General features: G+C 46.6%; 1 protein-coding gene across 1 annotated transcript in view; it reads right to left on the bottom strand.

Annotated features, from left to right (window-relative positions):
• Nucleotides 1–14318: 14318 nt before the first annotated feature.
• Nucleotides 14319–14484, bottom strand: part of LOC145359337 (formin-like protein 1) — a 250943-nt gene continuing 250777 nt past the window's right edge. The window contains exon 27 of the mRNA XM_080213936.1: nucleotides 14319–14435. Within this exon, the coding sequence (XP_080070062.1) occupies nucleotides 14332–14435 (104 nt within the window). The 3' untranslated portion in view covers nucleotides 14319–14331. The remainder of the gene's footprint in view (nucleotides 14436–14484) is intronic.

Raw genomic sequence — 14484 nt, 5'->3', positions numbered from 1 at the left:
ATTGACACTGTGAGTGGGGCAGAAATTTCTAAACTATAAGGATGGAATTCCATTTTGGGCACTTCAGTTGCATCAAGACTTCCATTTCTTTTCTTCAATTTCAACAATTCAATATAACAAGTCATTAATCAGTCACAATTGAGCATGTTTACACTACTATTCAATTAGTCTTACCCTCCAACCTGCCCAGGTTCCACTCGTTATTCACTTGTATAAAAAACAATTCATCTTTGCCATCTTCCAGTTTGGATAAAAGTTCACCAAGCTGAAACATCCACCCTTTCTCTCCACATGGATGCTGCTTGGCCTGCAGAGTGTTTTCCAGCATATTCTGTTTAATTTTATATTGTTGGGCAGTTCAAGGATGATTTATCCCACTTGGCTGTAATGTCTGGAGAAGACCACTATATTCATTCAAGGGTTTGCTTGCTGGTCCTGGATATCCCTCCAGTGCAGGATGAGGCCATTCAGCCCATTCTGTCTGCCCCAGCTTGCTGACAGAGTATCTTACCCAAGCCCTCTCCACCACCCTATATCTGTAACCTCACATATTTACCACAGTCAATCCATCTAACCTACACATATCTAAGAGGCAATTTCAGCAGTGCCAAACCACTTAACCTGTGCATCTTTGAACTGTGGGAGGGAACCAGAGCACCTGGAGGACCCACACAGACATGGAGAGAATGTGCAAACTCCACATAGTCACCCAAGGCCAGGTCCTTGGCACTATAATGCAGCAGTGCTAACCACTGTGCCATTGTGCTGCAATGCCATGTCTTGGAGGTCTGGTACGTACGGATCATGCAGATTTCCCAGAAGGAAAATACAGTTCAGACCTGTACTCTTATTTCCCAGTTTTCACTGGTGTTCCATTTTAATGGATACAAGTTCAGACCAGTATTCTTAGCTGGAATTCTTCAACATCACCCATGGTTGGGGTTCTCTGGTTCTTCTGCAATGAATGAAGACTTAGCTGAGTGTCAAGTTCTCCGTTCTCACTGGTGGTTGGCATGGGACATACGACATTAGAGAATTCCAGCCTTATTTGCCTGTTTTATTGGTTTTTTTCTGGATATGACTTTGGCACAATTAGTTTCATTTGTGTCTGTCATTTTAAATAGTTTAATTTGATTTGATTTGATTTGATTTACTGTTGTCTTATGTGTTGGTACACAGTGAAAAGTATTGTTTCTTGTGTGCTGTACAGACAAAGCATACTATTCATAGAGAAGGAAAGGAGGGAGTGCAGGATATAATGTTACAGTCATAGCTAGGGTGTAGAGAAAGATCAACTTAATGTGAGGTAGGCCCATTCAAAAGTCTAATGGCAACAGGGAAGAAGCTGTTCGTAAGCCAGTTGGTAAGTAACCTCAGACTTTTGAATCTTTTTCCCAGCGGAAGAAAGTGGAAGAGAGAATGTCCAGGCTGTGTGGGGTTCTTAATTATGCTGGCTGTTTTTTTGAGGCAACAGGAACTGTAGACAGTGTCAATGAATGGGAGGCTGGTTTTGTTTGATGGACAGGGCTTTGTCCATGACTCTTTGTAGTTTACTGCTGTTTTGGACAGAGCAGGAGCTGTATCAAGCTGTGATACAATGAGATAGAATGCTTTCTATCGTGCATCTGTAAAGGTTGGTGACAGTCATAGTGGACATGTCAAATTTCCTTAGTTTCCTGAGAAAGTAGAGACATTGGTGAGCTTTCTAATGATCATTTCTACTTTGCCCCCGTTGATATAGACAGGGGCATGTCCTTCACTACGTTTCCTGACGTCCAATGACAATCTCCTTCATTTTGTTGACATTGAGGGAGAGATTATTGTCATTGCAACAGTTCACCAGATTCTCTATCTCATTCATGTACTCCATCTCATCATGTTTGAGATCTGACCCACTACAGTGGTGTCATCAGCAAACCTGAAAATTGAATTGGAAGGGAATTTGGCAACACATAGGTGTATAACGAGTATAGGAAGGGCTGAAGACACAGCCGTGTGGGCACCAATGTTGAGGATCATAGAATCATAGAAACTCTCCAGTGCAGAAAGAGGCAATTCAGCCAATCGAGTCTGCACCAACCACAATCCCACACAGGCCCTACCCCCATATCTCTATATATTTACCCACTAATCTCTCTAACCTGTTCATCTCAGGACACTAAGGACAATTTTAGCATGGCCAATCAACCTAACCTGCACATCTTTGGAGTGTGGGAGGAAACCGGAGCACCTGGAGGAAACCCACGCAGACATGAGGAAAATGTGCAAACTTCACACAGTGACCCAAGCCAGGAATCGAACCCAGGTCCCTGGGGCTGTGAAGCAGCAATGCTAACCAGTGCGCTACCGTGCTGCCCAGAAAAAATGTATGTTGCTTGTGGGAAGAAACAAGAGCACCCGCAAAAAACCTGCACAGACACAGGGAGAATGTGCAGATTCCACACAGACAGTGAGCCAAACTGGGAATTGAACCCAGGTCCCAAGAACTATAAGGCAGTGGTGCTAACCACTATGTCACCATGTCGCCCAATGGTTGTGGAGAAGGTGTTGTTGCCTATCCTTACTGATTGTGGTCTGTGGACTGGGGAGTCTGGGACCCAGTCACAGAGAGAGGAGCCGAGCCCTAAGCCACTGAGTTTGGAGATGAGTTTTTGTGGGAATAATGGTGTTGAAGCTGAGTTGTAGGAGTCTGACATAGGTGCACTTGTTATCCCGGTGTTCCAGGGTTGAGTGTAGGGCCAGGGAGATGGTGTCTGCTGTAAACCTGTTGTGGTGATACATGAACTGCAATGGATCCAGACAATCTGGGAGGCTGGAATTGATTTGTGACATGATTAGTCTTTGGAAGCATTTCATAATGACGGATGTTAGAGCCACTGGGTGATAATCATTAGGACACGCTGCCAGGCTTCTCTTTAGTACTGTGATGGCGGTTGTCTTCTTGAAGCAGGGACCTCAGATCGGTGTAAAGAGAGGTTGAAGATGTCTGCGACTACCTCTGCCAGCTGATCCGTGCAGGATCTGAATGTTCATCCAGATACCCCATCCCGGCCAGTCACTTTCTGTGGGTTGACTTTTGAGGAGGTGATCTTGGATACAGCTTTGTCCGAGGATTCCAGGGTGGGGGGCATGCTCTCGCTGACAGTCCACAACCTCACTTGCTGAACTGAATCCTTCCGCAGTGGTCCTGAGCAATACTTTCACAAGACTGTGCAGCTGAGATGCATCCACCATTTTTACACTGGCTAAACGTGAAAGCTCACATCTAAATCTATTCTGCTCGTCTGCTCTCCCGTCCCAGTTATTCCCAGCAGAAAATCCACAATTATGGGGGCAAGTGAGAGTTGGCAGAATGGTGCCAGATCCATGGCCTAACCACATGAGAAAATCTAACCTATGGCTATTTACCCACTGAATGTGTAAAGAAAATGACTTGCCTTTGTATAGCACCTCTCATTTCCTCAGAATATCCCAAGGGCCTTTGCAGAAAATGAAGCGTATTCAACGTTGTAGTGCAGGAAACACAAAGCGTAACACTTAGAAGAACAACTTGATTCACATGGAATGGGTAGAACTTCCTCAATGTGGGCAGTGGGGTGGCACAGTAGTTGGCACTGCTGCCTCACAGCGCCACAGTTCAATTCCAGCCTCGGGTGGCTGTGTGGAGTTTTTCATGTTCTCCCAGTGTCCATGTGGATTTCTTTCGGGTGCTCCGGTCTCCTCCCACACTCAAAAGATGTATGAGTTAGGTGGAACGGGCATGCAAAATTGCCCCTCAGCATCAGGGAGGTTAGCAGGGTAAATATGTGGGGTTACGGGGATAGGACCTGGGTGGGGTTGTTATCAGTCGATGGGATGAATGGTCTCCTTCTGCACTGTAGGGATTTTATGAATTGGTCAATTAGTATATTCACTGCCCATCGTGGGAAAGAGCCACAATGAACAGGGAAAGATTCAAATCTGAGTTTACAACCACAACTGCGATGGGACATTGAAAAACTTGCTTCAGCTCCTCACTGGAGATTCCGGAAAAATAAAATCAAGGCATGTGGGGGCTAGAAATTGGAATTGAAAATAGTAAGTGAAGGAGAATGCTGGATAGGTCAGGCAGCATGGTTGGGCTTTGGTTGGTGGGGATGGGGTGTGGTCGAGACAGCGTGACAAGAATTAATGCTTCAGGTCAACTATCTTTCATTTAAATCTTTCCACATCCCATGCTGCATTGACAGTGTGAAGATTTGAATGGTCAGTGATATCAGAATGGGCAATAAATGCCCAGATCCATGAATGAATAAAAATAATGTCAGGCTCCATGGGCTCTATTTACACCATCCAGTGCTTTCAGCCATCTCTGGATATCATGTGGAGTGAATCAAATTGGTTGAGGACAGACACCATAATAGAACATAGAACATAGAACACTACAGCACAAACAGGCCCTTCGGCCCACAAGTTGCACCGATCATATCCATACCTACCAGGCCATAGAACTACCTGTAACTCCCAATCCCATTAAATCCCATATACTCATCCAGAAGTCTTTTAAAAGACCCCAGCGAGTTCGCCCCAACCACTACCGACGGCAGCCGATTCCACTCACCCATCACTCTCTGAGTGAAAAACTAACCCCTGACATCTCTTCTGTACTTGCTCCCCAGCACCTTAAACCTGTGTCCTCTCGTAGCGACCATTTCAGCCCTGGGAAATAGCCTCCGAGAATCCACCCAATCTATACCTCTCAACATTTTATAAACCTCTATCAGGTCGCCTCTCAACCTTCGTCTCTCCAGGGAGAAGAAACCGAGCTCCCTCAACCTATCTTCATAAGGCATGCCTCCCAATCCAGGCAACATCCTTGTAAATCTCCTCTGCACCCTCTCAATAGCTTCCACATCCTTCCTGTAGTGAGGCGACCAGAATAATGCTGGAGACCACAGGAGAAAACTGACATCATCCACTCAGCATTCCTGGCTGGAGATAGTCGCAAACATTACAGCCTTACCTTTTGCACTGATGTGCTGGTCTCCCTCGCCAATGGGGATGGGAATATCGGTGGCGTCTCCTTCCCCGGTTAGTTGTTAAATCGTCCCCCGCCATTCACAACTGAGAACGACAGCACTGCAGAGCTTCGAACTGACCTGTTCGTTGTGGGATCGCTCTGCCTGTTAGCTCAGTCCATTGCTTTCTGTCTCTGCCGTTTGGCATGTAATCAGTCCAGTGATGTAGCTTCACCAGGCTGACACCTCATTTTCAGGTATGCCTGCTGTTGCTCCTGGCATGTCCTCCGGCACTCTTCATTGCACAAGGTGGATATCCCCAGGAGAGTGTGGGTTGCCCTGAGGTTACAGATTGTGGCTCTGTGTAATTCTGCTGCTGCTAATGGCCCTCAGGGACACCCTGTTTGAGGTGCTGGATCTTTTTCAAATCTAGCTTCACGTCCCGGAAGAATCGGATCAAACATTTTTCAGGCACTTACTAACCTTCTGTGCACGTCTGTAGCTCCCTTTATTAGGAGAGCTCCTTACCACCTTTCCCTGGACCTGACATGATCAACACTGTGTGATTGACAACTAACTGAGTGGTCGCAGGCATGTTGTAATTTTGCTCTGAATTCACATACACCCAAAATGCCACAAACTTTCACCTCACATTACCACTTTACATGTGTACTTGTGGGCAAATGCAAAAGAAACTGCAAGTAGCCATTAATATTAAAGAGGCTCAATTAAACCATGGTAACACACTATGTTTGTGTAGAATTCTTTTGTGCACCATTCCAACAAGCAAATATAGATTTAAAACTGCACCTAATCATTCTACTCAAATAGTTGTCAGCAAACAAAATTAAAACCCTGATAAAAGCTGTTAAAAGGAGCAGGAGGAGAAAAGTTTAAAGTTTACTTATTAGTGTGACAATTAGGCTTACATTAACACTGCAATGAAATTCCTGGGAAATTCCTCTCGGTGCCACACTCCAGCGCCTGTTCGTCTACACTGAGGGAGAATTTAGCATGGCCAATGGACCTAACCCGCACATAAGAAACAGGAGCAGGAGTAGGCCATCTAGCCCTTCGAGCCTGCCCCGCCATTCAACAAGATCATGGCTGATCTGAAGTGGATCAGTTCCACTTTCCCGCTTTCTCCCCATAACCCTTAATTCCCTTGGGACTATGGGAGAAACTGCAGCACCTGGAGGAAACCCACGCAGACATGGGGATAATGTGTAAACTCCACGCAGACAGTGACTCAAGCCAGGAATTGAACCCAGTTCTCTGGCACTGCAAGGCAGCAATGCTAACCACTGTACCACCCTTTTTGAACTTTTGAGTTTTGAATTATCGGAGACTGACTTGCAACTGTTTGCAAAAAAGTTCCTCCAGTCACTCTGCTAATTAGAAATGTCCGTGATGCTTTCTTCATCAAATAAACCGGGTTGCCTCTATGATAATCTGGTTCTTAATCAGTCACTAAATTATGCGAAAACATAAGGCACCACGAGGGAGACTCATGAGTGTGGGCAGGGCATGTGGAGTCAATAGCATAATGGGCAGCAAACAACAAAACAGAAATTAGAGAGCTGGGGTTAAGAGTGGATCCTTAGACTGGCAAAAAGTTTCATCTGGTCCAATACTGCCTCTTCTGAACAGTCTGAACTCGAGAAGCAGTAGTAAGGATGGCATGGTGACACAGTGATTAGCACTGCTGCCTCACAGCACCAGGGACCCAGGTTCAATTCCGGCCTTGGGCCAATGTGGAGTCTGCATGTTCTCCCCGTGTCTGCATGGGTTTCCTCCGGGTGCTCTGGTTTCCATCCACAGTCCAAAGGTGTGCAAGTTAGGTTGATTAGCTATATTACAATTGACTCATAGGGCCCTATTTTACCATTTTGATTCTAAGTGCCGGGCGGACTTGAAACAGGGAGTGTTTCAGATCCGAGTTTTAGACCCGTTCTCAGGCACCCCCATACGCACTCTGCCTGAAAAATAACAGTGATTCTGAATTGCGCGGCAGAAGCCTATGGGTGGGGCTTAATACGCTCGAAACCCTGTAGCTCCGATTAGAGCTTCCAACTGCACATGTGCAGTAACAAAGTAAGAAAACTCTCCCTGCCACATCGCTGCCGGGCCAAATAATGCCTCCCCCGGCCCCCACAAACACTGCCCCATCCCCACAACATTACTGACCCCTTATCCCACAACCCCCGCGACCCAGACCGATCACGGTTCCCTGGCCCCTTGCACCATCCCCCCCACCCCCCACCAATTGCTTAGAGTGGCAGCGGACCCCTCTTCCCCCCCCCCCTCTTCGATCACACACACAGTAGCAGTTGACCCCCCCCCCACCTTTCCCCTCACCAATCGCATGCAGAGTGGCAGCGGACCCCATTTCCCCCAACCCCAACCAATCACACGCAGAGTGGCAGCGGACCCCATTTCCCCCAACCCCAACCAATCACACGCAGAGTGGCAGCGGACCCCCCCCTTTCCCCTCACCAATCACACGCAGAGTGGCAGCGGACCCCCCCCTTTCCCCTCACCAATCACACGCAGAGTGGCAGCGGACCCCCCCCCTTTCCCTTCACCAATCACACGCAGAGTGGCAGCGGACCCCCCCCCTTTCCCCTCACCAATCACACGCAGAGTGGCAGCGGACCCCCCCCTTTCCCTTCACCAATCACACGCAGAGTGGCAGCGGACCCCCCCCCTTTCCCTTCACCAATCACACGCAGAGTGGCAGCGGACCCCCCCCTTTCCCTTCACCAATTGCATGCAGAATGGCAGCGGACCCCCCCTTTCCCTTCACCAATCACACGCAGAGTGGCAGCAGACCCCACCTCCCCCCCCCCGGCCCCCCACTGATGACACGATCAGACAGCCATCTGACCAGCCTCCCCCACCCCCCCCAACCAGACTGCCACCTGACCCACCGCACCCCCCCCACCAATCTGAGTCAGAGAGCCGCTAGAAGCTCTGAACTTACCTCCTCAGAAGCTGGAGCACCTGAATCGGACCTTTGCGGATCATGTCTGTTTCGCCTTGAATCTGGATGGGTGAACGCGGGTAAAGGAGGAAGTGCTGGTTAATATCCGGCTTGCAGCCCTATAAATCAAGATGGCAACCATTTTCAGCCATTGGTAAAGGGGGAATGGGCGTGATGGTGGGCGCGGATCGTGCTACTCGGCTTACAGCCCACTTTACCAAGTCTTCGCGCCTGAAAGCGGGCGCAACTTGACGTAAAATCGGGCCCTTAGTGTCAGGGGATTAGAAAGGCAAATGTGTGGGATCACGGGAATAGGGCCTGGGTGAAATTGTGGTCGGTGCAGACTCGATGGGCTGAATGGCCTCCTTCTGCAGTGATTCTATGATTCTAGCACAATTTCAAAATTTGCCGATACATTGAACTTGTAAAGGTAATATTGAGGAAGACTGGGACAAAATATATGACAATCAAATTTGCAGAAATGATGTCTAACGACCAAAAAAATTTCAAGAGAGTTGATTTTTTAAAAAATTCATTTTTATGGGATGTGAGTGTTAGGGCCCATCCCTAACTGCCCTCCATTTCAGAGTCAACCACATTGCTGAGGATCTGGAGTCACATATAGGCCAGACCAGATACGGACAGCAGATTTCCTTCCTCCTGGGCAGTATATGAAACCAAATGTTAAAGATGTTAAACTTGTATAGAACCTTAGATAAAGAGTTATCCAGAGGCAAAAGGTTGGCTCTATTCTCTCTCCACAGATGCAGTCAGACCTACTGAGATTTTCCAGCATTTTTGCGTGTTATGTAGAATCTTGGTTTGACAACACTTGCTGTACTCTCTCCGTATTGTAAAAAGGTAAGGAAGTGCAAGGGAAAGTGTAAGAATGATTTATGAGATAATACTGGAAAAGAGAGGTTATATTTAACAAGAAAGAGGCTGGGGCTCTTTTTTAGAGGAAAGCGAAGGCTCGACAGCTTTAAGATTACAAAAGGGTAGAGATGTTCCCACTTGTGGGGCAGGTTAAAATTAAGGACAATCAATTTAAGATAATCCCTAATAGATCCAACTGGGAATTCTTTACCCAGATTGTGTTTCCGACGTGGAACTAGGAGCAGTTGAGCCATCGGCTCATTTAAGGAAAAGGCAGATAAACACATGAATAAAAATAGAAGTGGGCGGCACAGTGGCACAGTGGTTAGCACTGATGCCTCTCAGTGCCAGGGACCCGAGTTCGATTCCAGCCTTGGGTCATTGTCTGTATGGAGTTTGTACGTTCTCCCTGTGTCTGCATGGGTTTCCTCTGGATAGTTTGGTTTCTTCCCACAGTCCAAAGATGTGTGGGTTAGGCTGATTGGCCATGCTAAATTGCCCCTTAGTGTCAGGGGGATTAGCAGGGTAAAGGTGTGGGGTGACGGGGATAGGGCATGGGCGGCATTGTTCTCAATGGGCCGAGTGGTTTCCTTCTGCACTGTAGAGATTTTATGAATCTAATATAATAATTGGTTGTCTTAAAATAGGGTTGGAGAAGGCTCACATGGAGAGTAAACACCAGCATAGACCAGTTGGGCCAAATGGCCTGTTTCTGAGCTCTATATTCTCTGTTAACATTTAAAAACACAATATCCTTTAAGGAAGACACTTATATGATGGCTAGGTCCTGAAACAAAAGATTATTTGTGATCTAGTGCTTTAAACAAGACAAATCAAAAACAAATCTTGTATATTTATTCAAAATGTGAGGGAAGACTTTTTTTAAAAAAGGTTATTAACAATAATTCCTGCGATATTAAATAATCCCATCGACCGCACAGCAAAGCTTTCTTTGAAATACAGACATTTATTATTAGTGCATAAAAAATTAATCCATTTATGTTTTTTTTATAATCTCTGGAATATATGTATGCATTTCTTTTACAATCCGTTTGTACACACTTCAGCTCGTTTAAGTCTACACTTTGGGTCTCGAGTAGGATTGGAGCACGTGGGGTAATACTCTGAGTATGAAAAATATGAAAAAAAAAAGTACAAGTGGCGTGGAGGGTCTCCGCTCAAAGATGGCAAAGGCCAACGGAGGCACGATCTAGTTACGTCAGACACTTAGGGCAACGGGATTGATGGGCAGCAAAGCGGTGCCTGCTCAGAACTGACAGGATAAACTAACCACCTCATGGAACAGAAGCAGGAAACGCTGGAGAATACTCAGCAGGTCAGGCAGCGACTGTGGAGGGAGAAGCAGAGTTGGCGGTTCAGATCAGCGAACTTGCCGCTAGTTCGGTTGCAAAGTCACAGAGCTGGAGCGTCCACTCTGTTCCTCTCTCCATGGACGCTGCTGAATATTTTCCATTTCAAGTTCCCAGCATCAAGTTTTTTTTTTGCTTTTGTACCAGGTCGCATGGACTATGGCAGAGGCACCTTCCTGTTTCGGAATACTGTCCTTAACTTCCTATGACACAAAATATTTACAAAGTGAGTTATAAAATAGCGCATTGACTTGTATATGGGATTTGTCTTACGGATAAGTCACACCCCCAAATCAAGTCCTGTCACAGAGAGAAAAAAAGGATCCAACTGATAAGCCCATATTACCAAGGCAAACCAATCTGTTCCCCAGACACTGCATGTCTATATGTGCTTAACAAGTTTCACGACAGTTCGTTTCAAATACAGCAATGAAGTGACTATTCTTTCTTTGCCTGACCATCCAATGTCAATCGTCAACATCCAAATTGCATAATACCTTCTGTACATCTCAGCTACAACACACTCAGTCCAGATCCCCCCTGCTCCTCATGTCCAACTCTCCCCCTCTCATATGTGTGATGTGTGGCAGTCTTTTTGATTCAAGTGGACTTTCTCCTCAACTTGCAGAGGGTAATCTGGTGAAACCCTGCTCCTGACTTGTTGGAGGGAGCGCCAGTCAGAGACTGGGCTGTAACACCGTGGGGTTGACTTTGTAACCTGTACATCCCGCTTAGAGAGACCCCATGCCAAGAGTACACCATAACTCCATTAGAGAGAGGAGCAGGGTTAGGCCATTTGGCCCATCGAGTCTGCCTCACCATTCAATCATGGCTGATACGATTCTCATCCTCATTCTCCTGCCTTCTCCCCATAACCCTTGATCCCCTTATTGATCAAGAACCTATCTCTACCTTAAAGACATTCAATGACCACAGCTCTCTGTGGCAATGGGTTCCACAGATTCACCATCCTCACCACAGATTCCTCCTCACCTCAGCTTTAAAGGGCACAGTAAGAAGTCTCACAACACCAGTTCGAAGTCCAACAGGTTTATTTGGAACCATGAGCTTTCGGGGCGCTGTTCAGCAATCAGGTGAGTGGGGTCCACTCCGAAAGCTCGTGATTCCAAATAAACCTGTTGGATTTTAACTGGTGTTGTGAGAGTTCGTACTGTGCCCTCCCCAGTCCAACGCTGGCATCTCCACCTCATCAGTTTTAAAGGAGCTTCACTCTGAGGTTGCTCCCTTGAGTTCTAGTCTCTCCCACTGGTGGAAACATCCTCTCCACGTCCACTCTATCTAGGCCTCTCAGGACTCAAAACGTCCTCTCCAAATACCTAACCACACATGCCATCAAGTCTCTGTTAACCAAATCATGTTTGCTGAGTCACCTATTCAACCGGAGCCTCCTCTTTCCGTTCAGAGGGAAGTCATCCTGGGGGATGGTTCAGACACCGGACCCTCCCTCGGCCATATCCTGTAAAAACACCTCCAGGCCAAACACAAACTAGATGTCTGGTAGCAGGTCACACCCACATACATTCACAAAAGCAAGGTCGCTGGGACCAACTTCAACTCACACCATTGGAAACCAATCAGAATTAATGCATACTAATTCCCAGCTTTGCTGCTGAATCCGTATGGATCTGCAGAGGTTTAATGGATATGCACCAATTCTCAATAGTTTGTCTTCACCAAAGGTGCAACCTCTCCACCCTGGCTGAATCAACCAGAGTCACATCATTTCTTTTGGTTTTTGGCTGAACTCGGTGATGAGTGGAAGGACGGTTCTTTGTCTGATACGCTTGAAAACACCCAAGCTGCAATCTAAATCGAACTCTTAACATAGCGGGATCTCCCAAAGGCTTTTCACAGGAATGTTACAGGGTAACACCTGATGTCCCTTCAACCGATCCAGCTCAAGACAGCTAACAGGATGGTAAGGAAGCCAATCTAGCCGCACAATCTAGCTCCCATTGCTGTGAGTATATCTCAGTGCCACATACATATGGCTGGAAATACGTTCCTTTTGCCCTGCCTGGCAGTGTGAAGACAAGTCAAATGCACAGTTGCTGATCCTTTTTGCTTGGATGTGAATGAGACTGAATGGAATAGTTAGCGATAACTTAAAAGAATGATTTACAACCTCATATACAACTAGAAAAATGATTTACACCAATCTGCCATGGTTGCAACAAATGAAGTAACGGCTCCAAGAAATAATGCCACAGTTTAAGTGCAATCGCTTTCAGATATATCCCTCACAAAAAATGTTTTTTTTTAAAAAAAAGTACAATAATGAGATGCAAAAATAGGTTTATCCAATGGTTGGTGCGTGCGTTGGATGTCAGGGGCTGAGTGGTGTTTTAAAAGGATGTGTTCATCACTGTTAGTAAGGGATTGGGTTACGTGTCTTAGTGAGTGTCCATCAGGATCCCAATGGCTTTGACTGAAGGGATTCTGAGACTCAGAGGGGGGTCTTTTTACCTCCTGCCATAACAGACCAACAGACTGTCCGAGGGGACGTTGCGGAGAGTTGTACATCCTACAATCTTTATTGCAGAGGAGCCGGTGGTGGTCAGGGCTGCGGGTTCCAAAATACTGAGGTGGTCTTCCTACCAGCTCTGTGCAACAGCTCTTTTTAGTTTTGTCAATGTTCTCCCTGTAACTTCAGATCAGCCATAATCTTATTGAATGGCGGGGCAGGCTCGAAGGGCTAGATGGCCTCCTCCTGCTCCTATTTCTTATGTTAACTCCGAAATCTCAATCAGGAGTGGGATTGGCCTGAATTTCCTGCCCTCTAGTCCGGGGCATGTGGAAATCACGTGCAAATTTAGATTCCCGCTCGGGCTACAATCTCAGCCAAAGCGGGAAACGGAGGCGGGGCAAGATTTTAACTCACTCAGAACCCCTTCATTTGCACGGAGTTAAAATCGGGCTCTGATTTCAGCACAGACCGGGGAACAGAACTGCGTGGCTCAGTTCTGCATCTTGGTGATGACTTCACGCAAAGAAAAAACTTTGGGAAAATCTAAATGCCCCTTTCTTAAATATCTCTTTTTAGCTTCAATCTGGAACGAAATGTGAAAGAGCTATTTGTGTGCTGAAATCCATGTACGGGATGGACAAGTGCTGAAACTCCTTCGCTAGGCTGGCGGAGGCCTGATTTTTGGTGGCATGTCAGAGCCAATCTCTACGTAGCATAAGCTGTCTGAACCTGGATGAAGTAACACAGGGTCAGCCACTAAGACTACACAACAGACATGGGTTCCAATCCTATATACTCCCATTTACTCATGGCATTAGATGACATTGAAATAAGATGATATAGTTAGATTTTTTTTAAGGCTAATTTGTAATTAGCACAGCCAAATACAGTTCTGTGTCATTAAATAATTGGGGATTTGGTCACCCCTTCGGAACTGCATCTCTATTAGTAATCTCCTCGAATTCGAGTGAGCTCTGTAAATTGGGATAAAGATGTTCATTCTAATCTCACAGAGTTCAGATGATCCCCTACCCTGAATTCGGTTCTTAGTCCCACGTTTGATTGTCCGTGTATCAGCGAGAATGCTCCTGATCGTTTTCAGGCAGGTTTCAATCTCTGCCCCAGTAGTTTTAAACGCAGAATATGCAAAGCAAGGTGGCTAAAGCAGTGCAGATATGTAAATAAGACCAGCTATCTACGAAACACTTCCGGTTCTTCAGTCATTAACCGAGAGAGCCCCAGTGGGGCATTGTGCTGTTGGGGGAATAAGCGCGGGGCCCCTTCACCAACTGTAAAGAGCGACAGTCCTATCTTCCCCTTCCAATCTCCCATACGGTTAAGGATTCCCAGCCTTTATTATTTGAGCTGGACCCTTATACCCTTCCTCCCCCACTGTGTAGTCCCCACCCCCAGAGCCACTCCTGGCTGGTTAATTATCTACGTCAAGCGATCGAATCACATTGTGTATACCAAAGGGATCTGTTACTAAAACCGGGATGACTGTGCGCGGTACGGAGCTATGGCTGCAAGTTCCCATCTGGCGGCCTGTTTGTTCGCCCAGTTATTTACCTGATCCCGCCCCCCCCCCCCCTCCCCCCCGACAGCTCAGACAACTGGTTATAACGAGACTTCTCCGGTCACACGAAGATTCTGTTCGTCCATTCTCTTCCGAACACTTTTCCTCATGGCATCTGCTCGCCTGTACGGCTGGTTGCGGAGATCTGCAGTGGGTGGGGCGGAGAGAAGGAGAAATATGGAGTGAGCCAAAAT

Source organism: Carcharhinus amblyrhynchos, chromosome 27 (assembly GCF_965287045.1).
Source record: "Carcharhinus amblyrhynchos chromosome 27, sCarAmb.v2.hapA, whole genome shotgun sequence".
Classification (NCBI taxonomy): Eukaryota; Metazoa; Chordata; class Chondrichthyes; order Carcharhiniformes; family Carcharhinidae; genus Carcharhinus; species Carcharhinus amblyrhynchos.
Note: the sequence above shows the minus strand (reverse complement) of the source record. Positions and strands in the feature narration are given on the sequence as shown.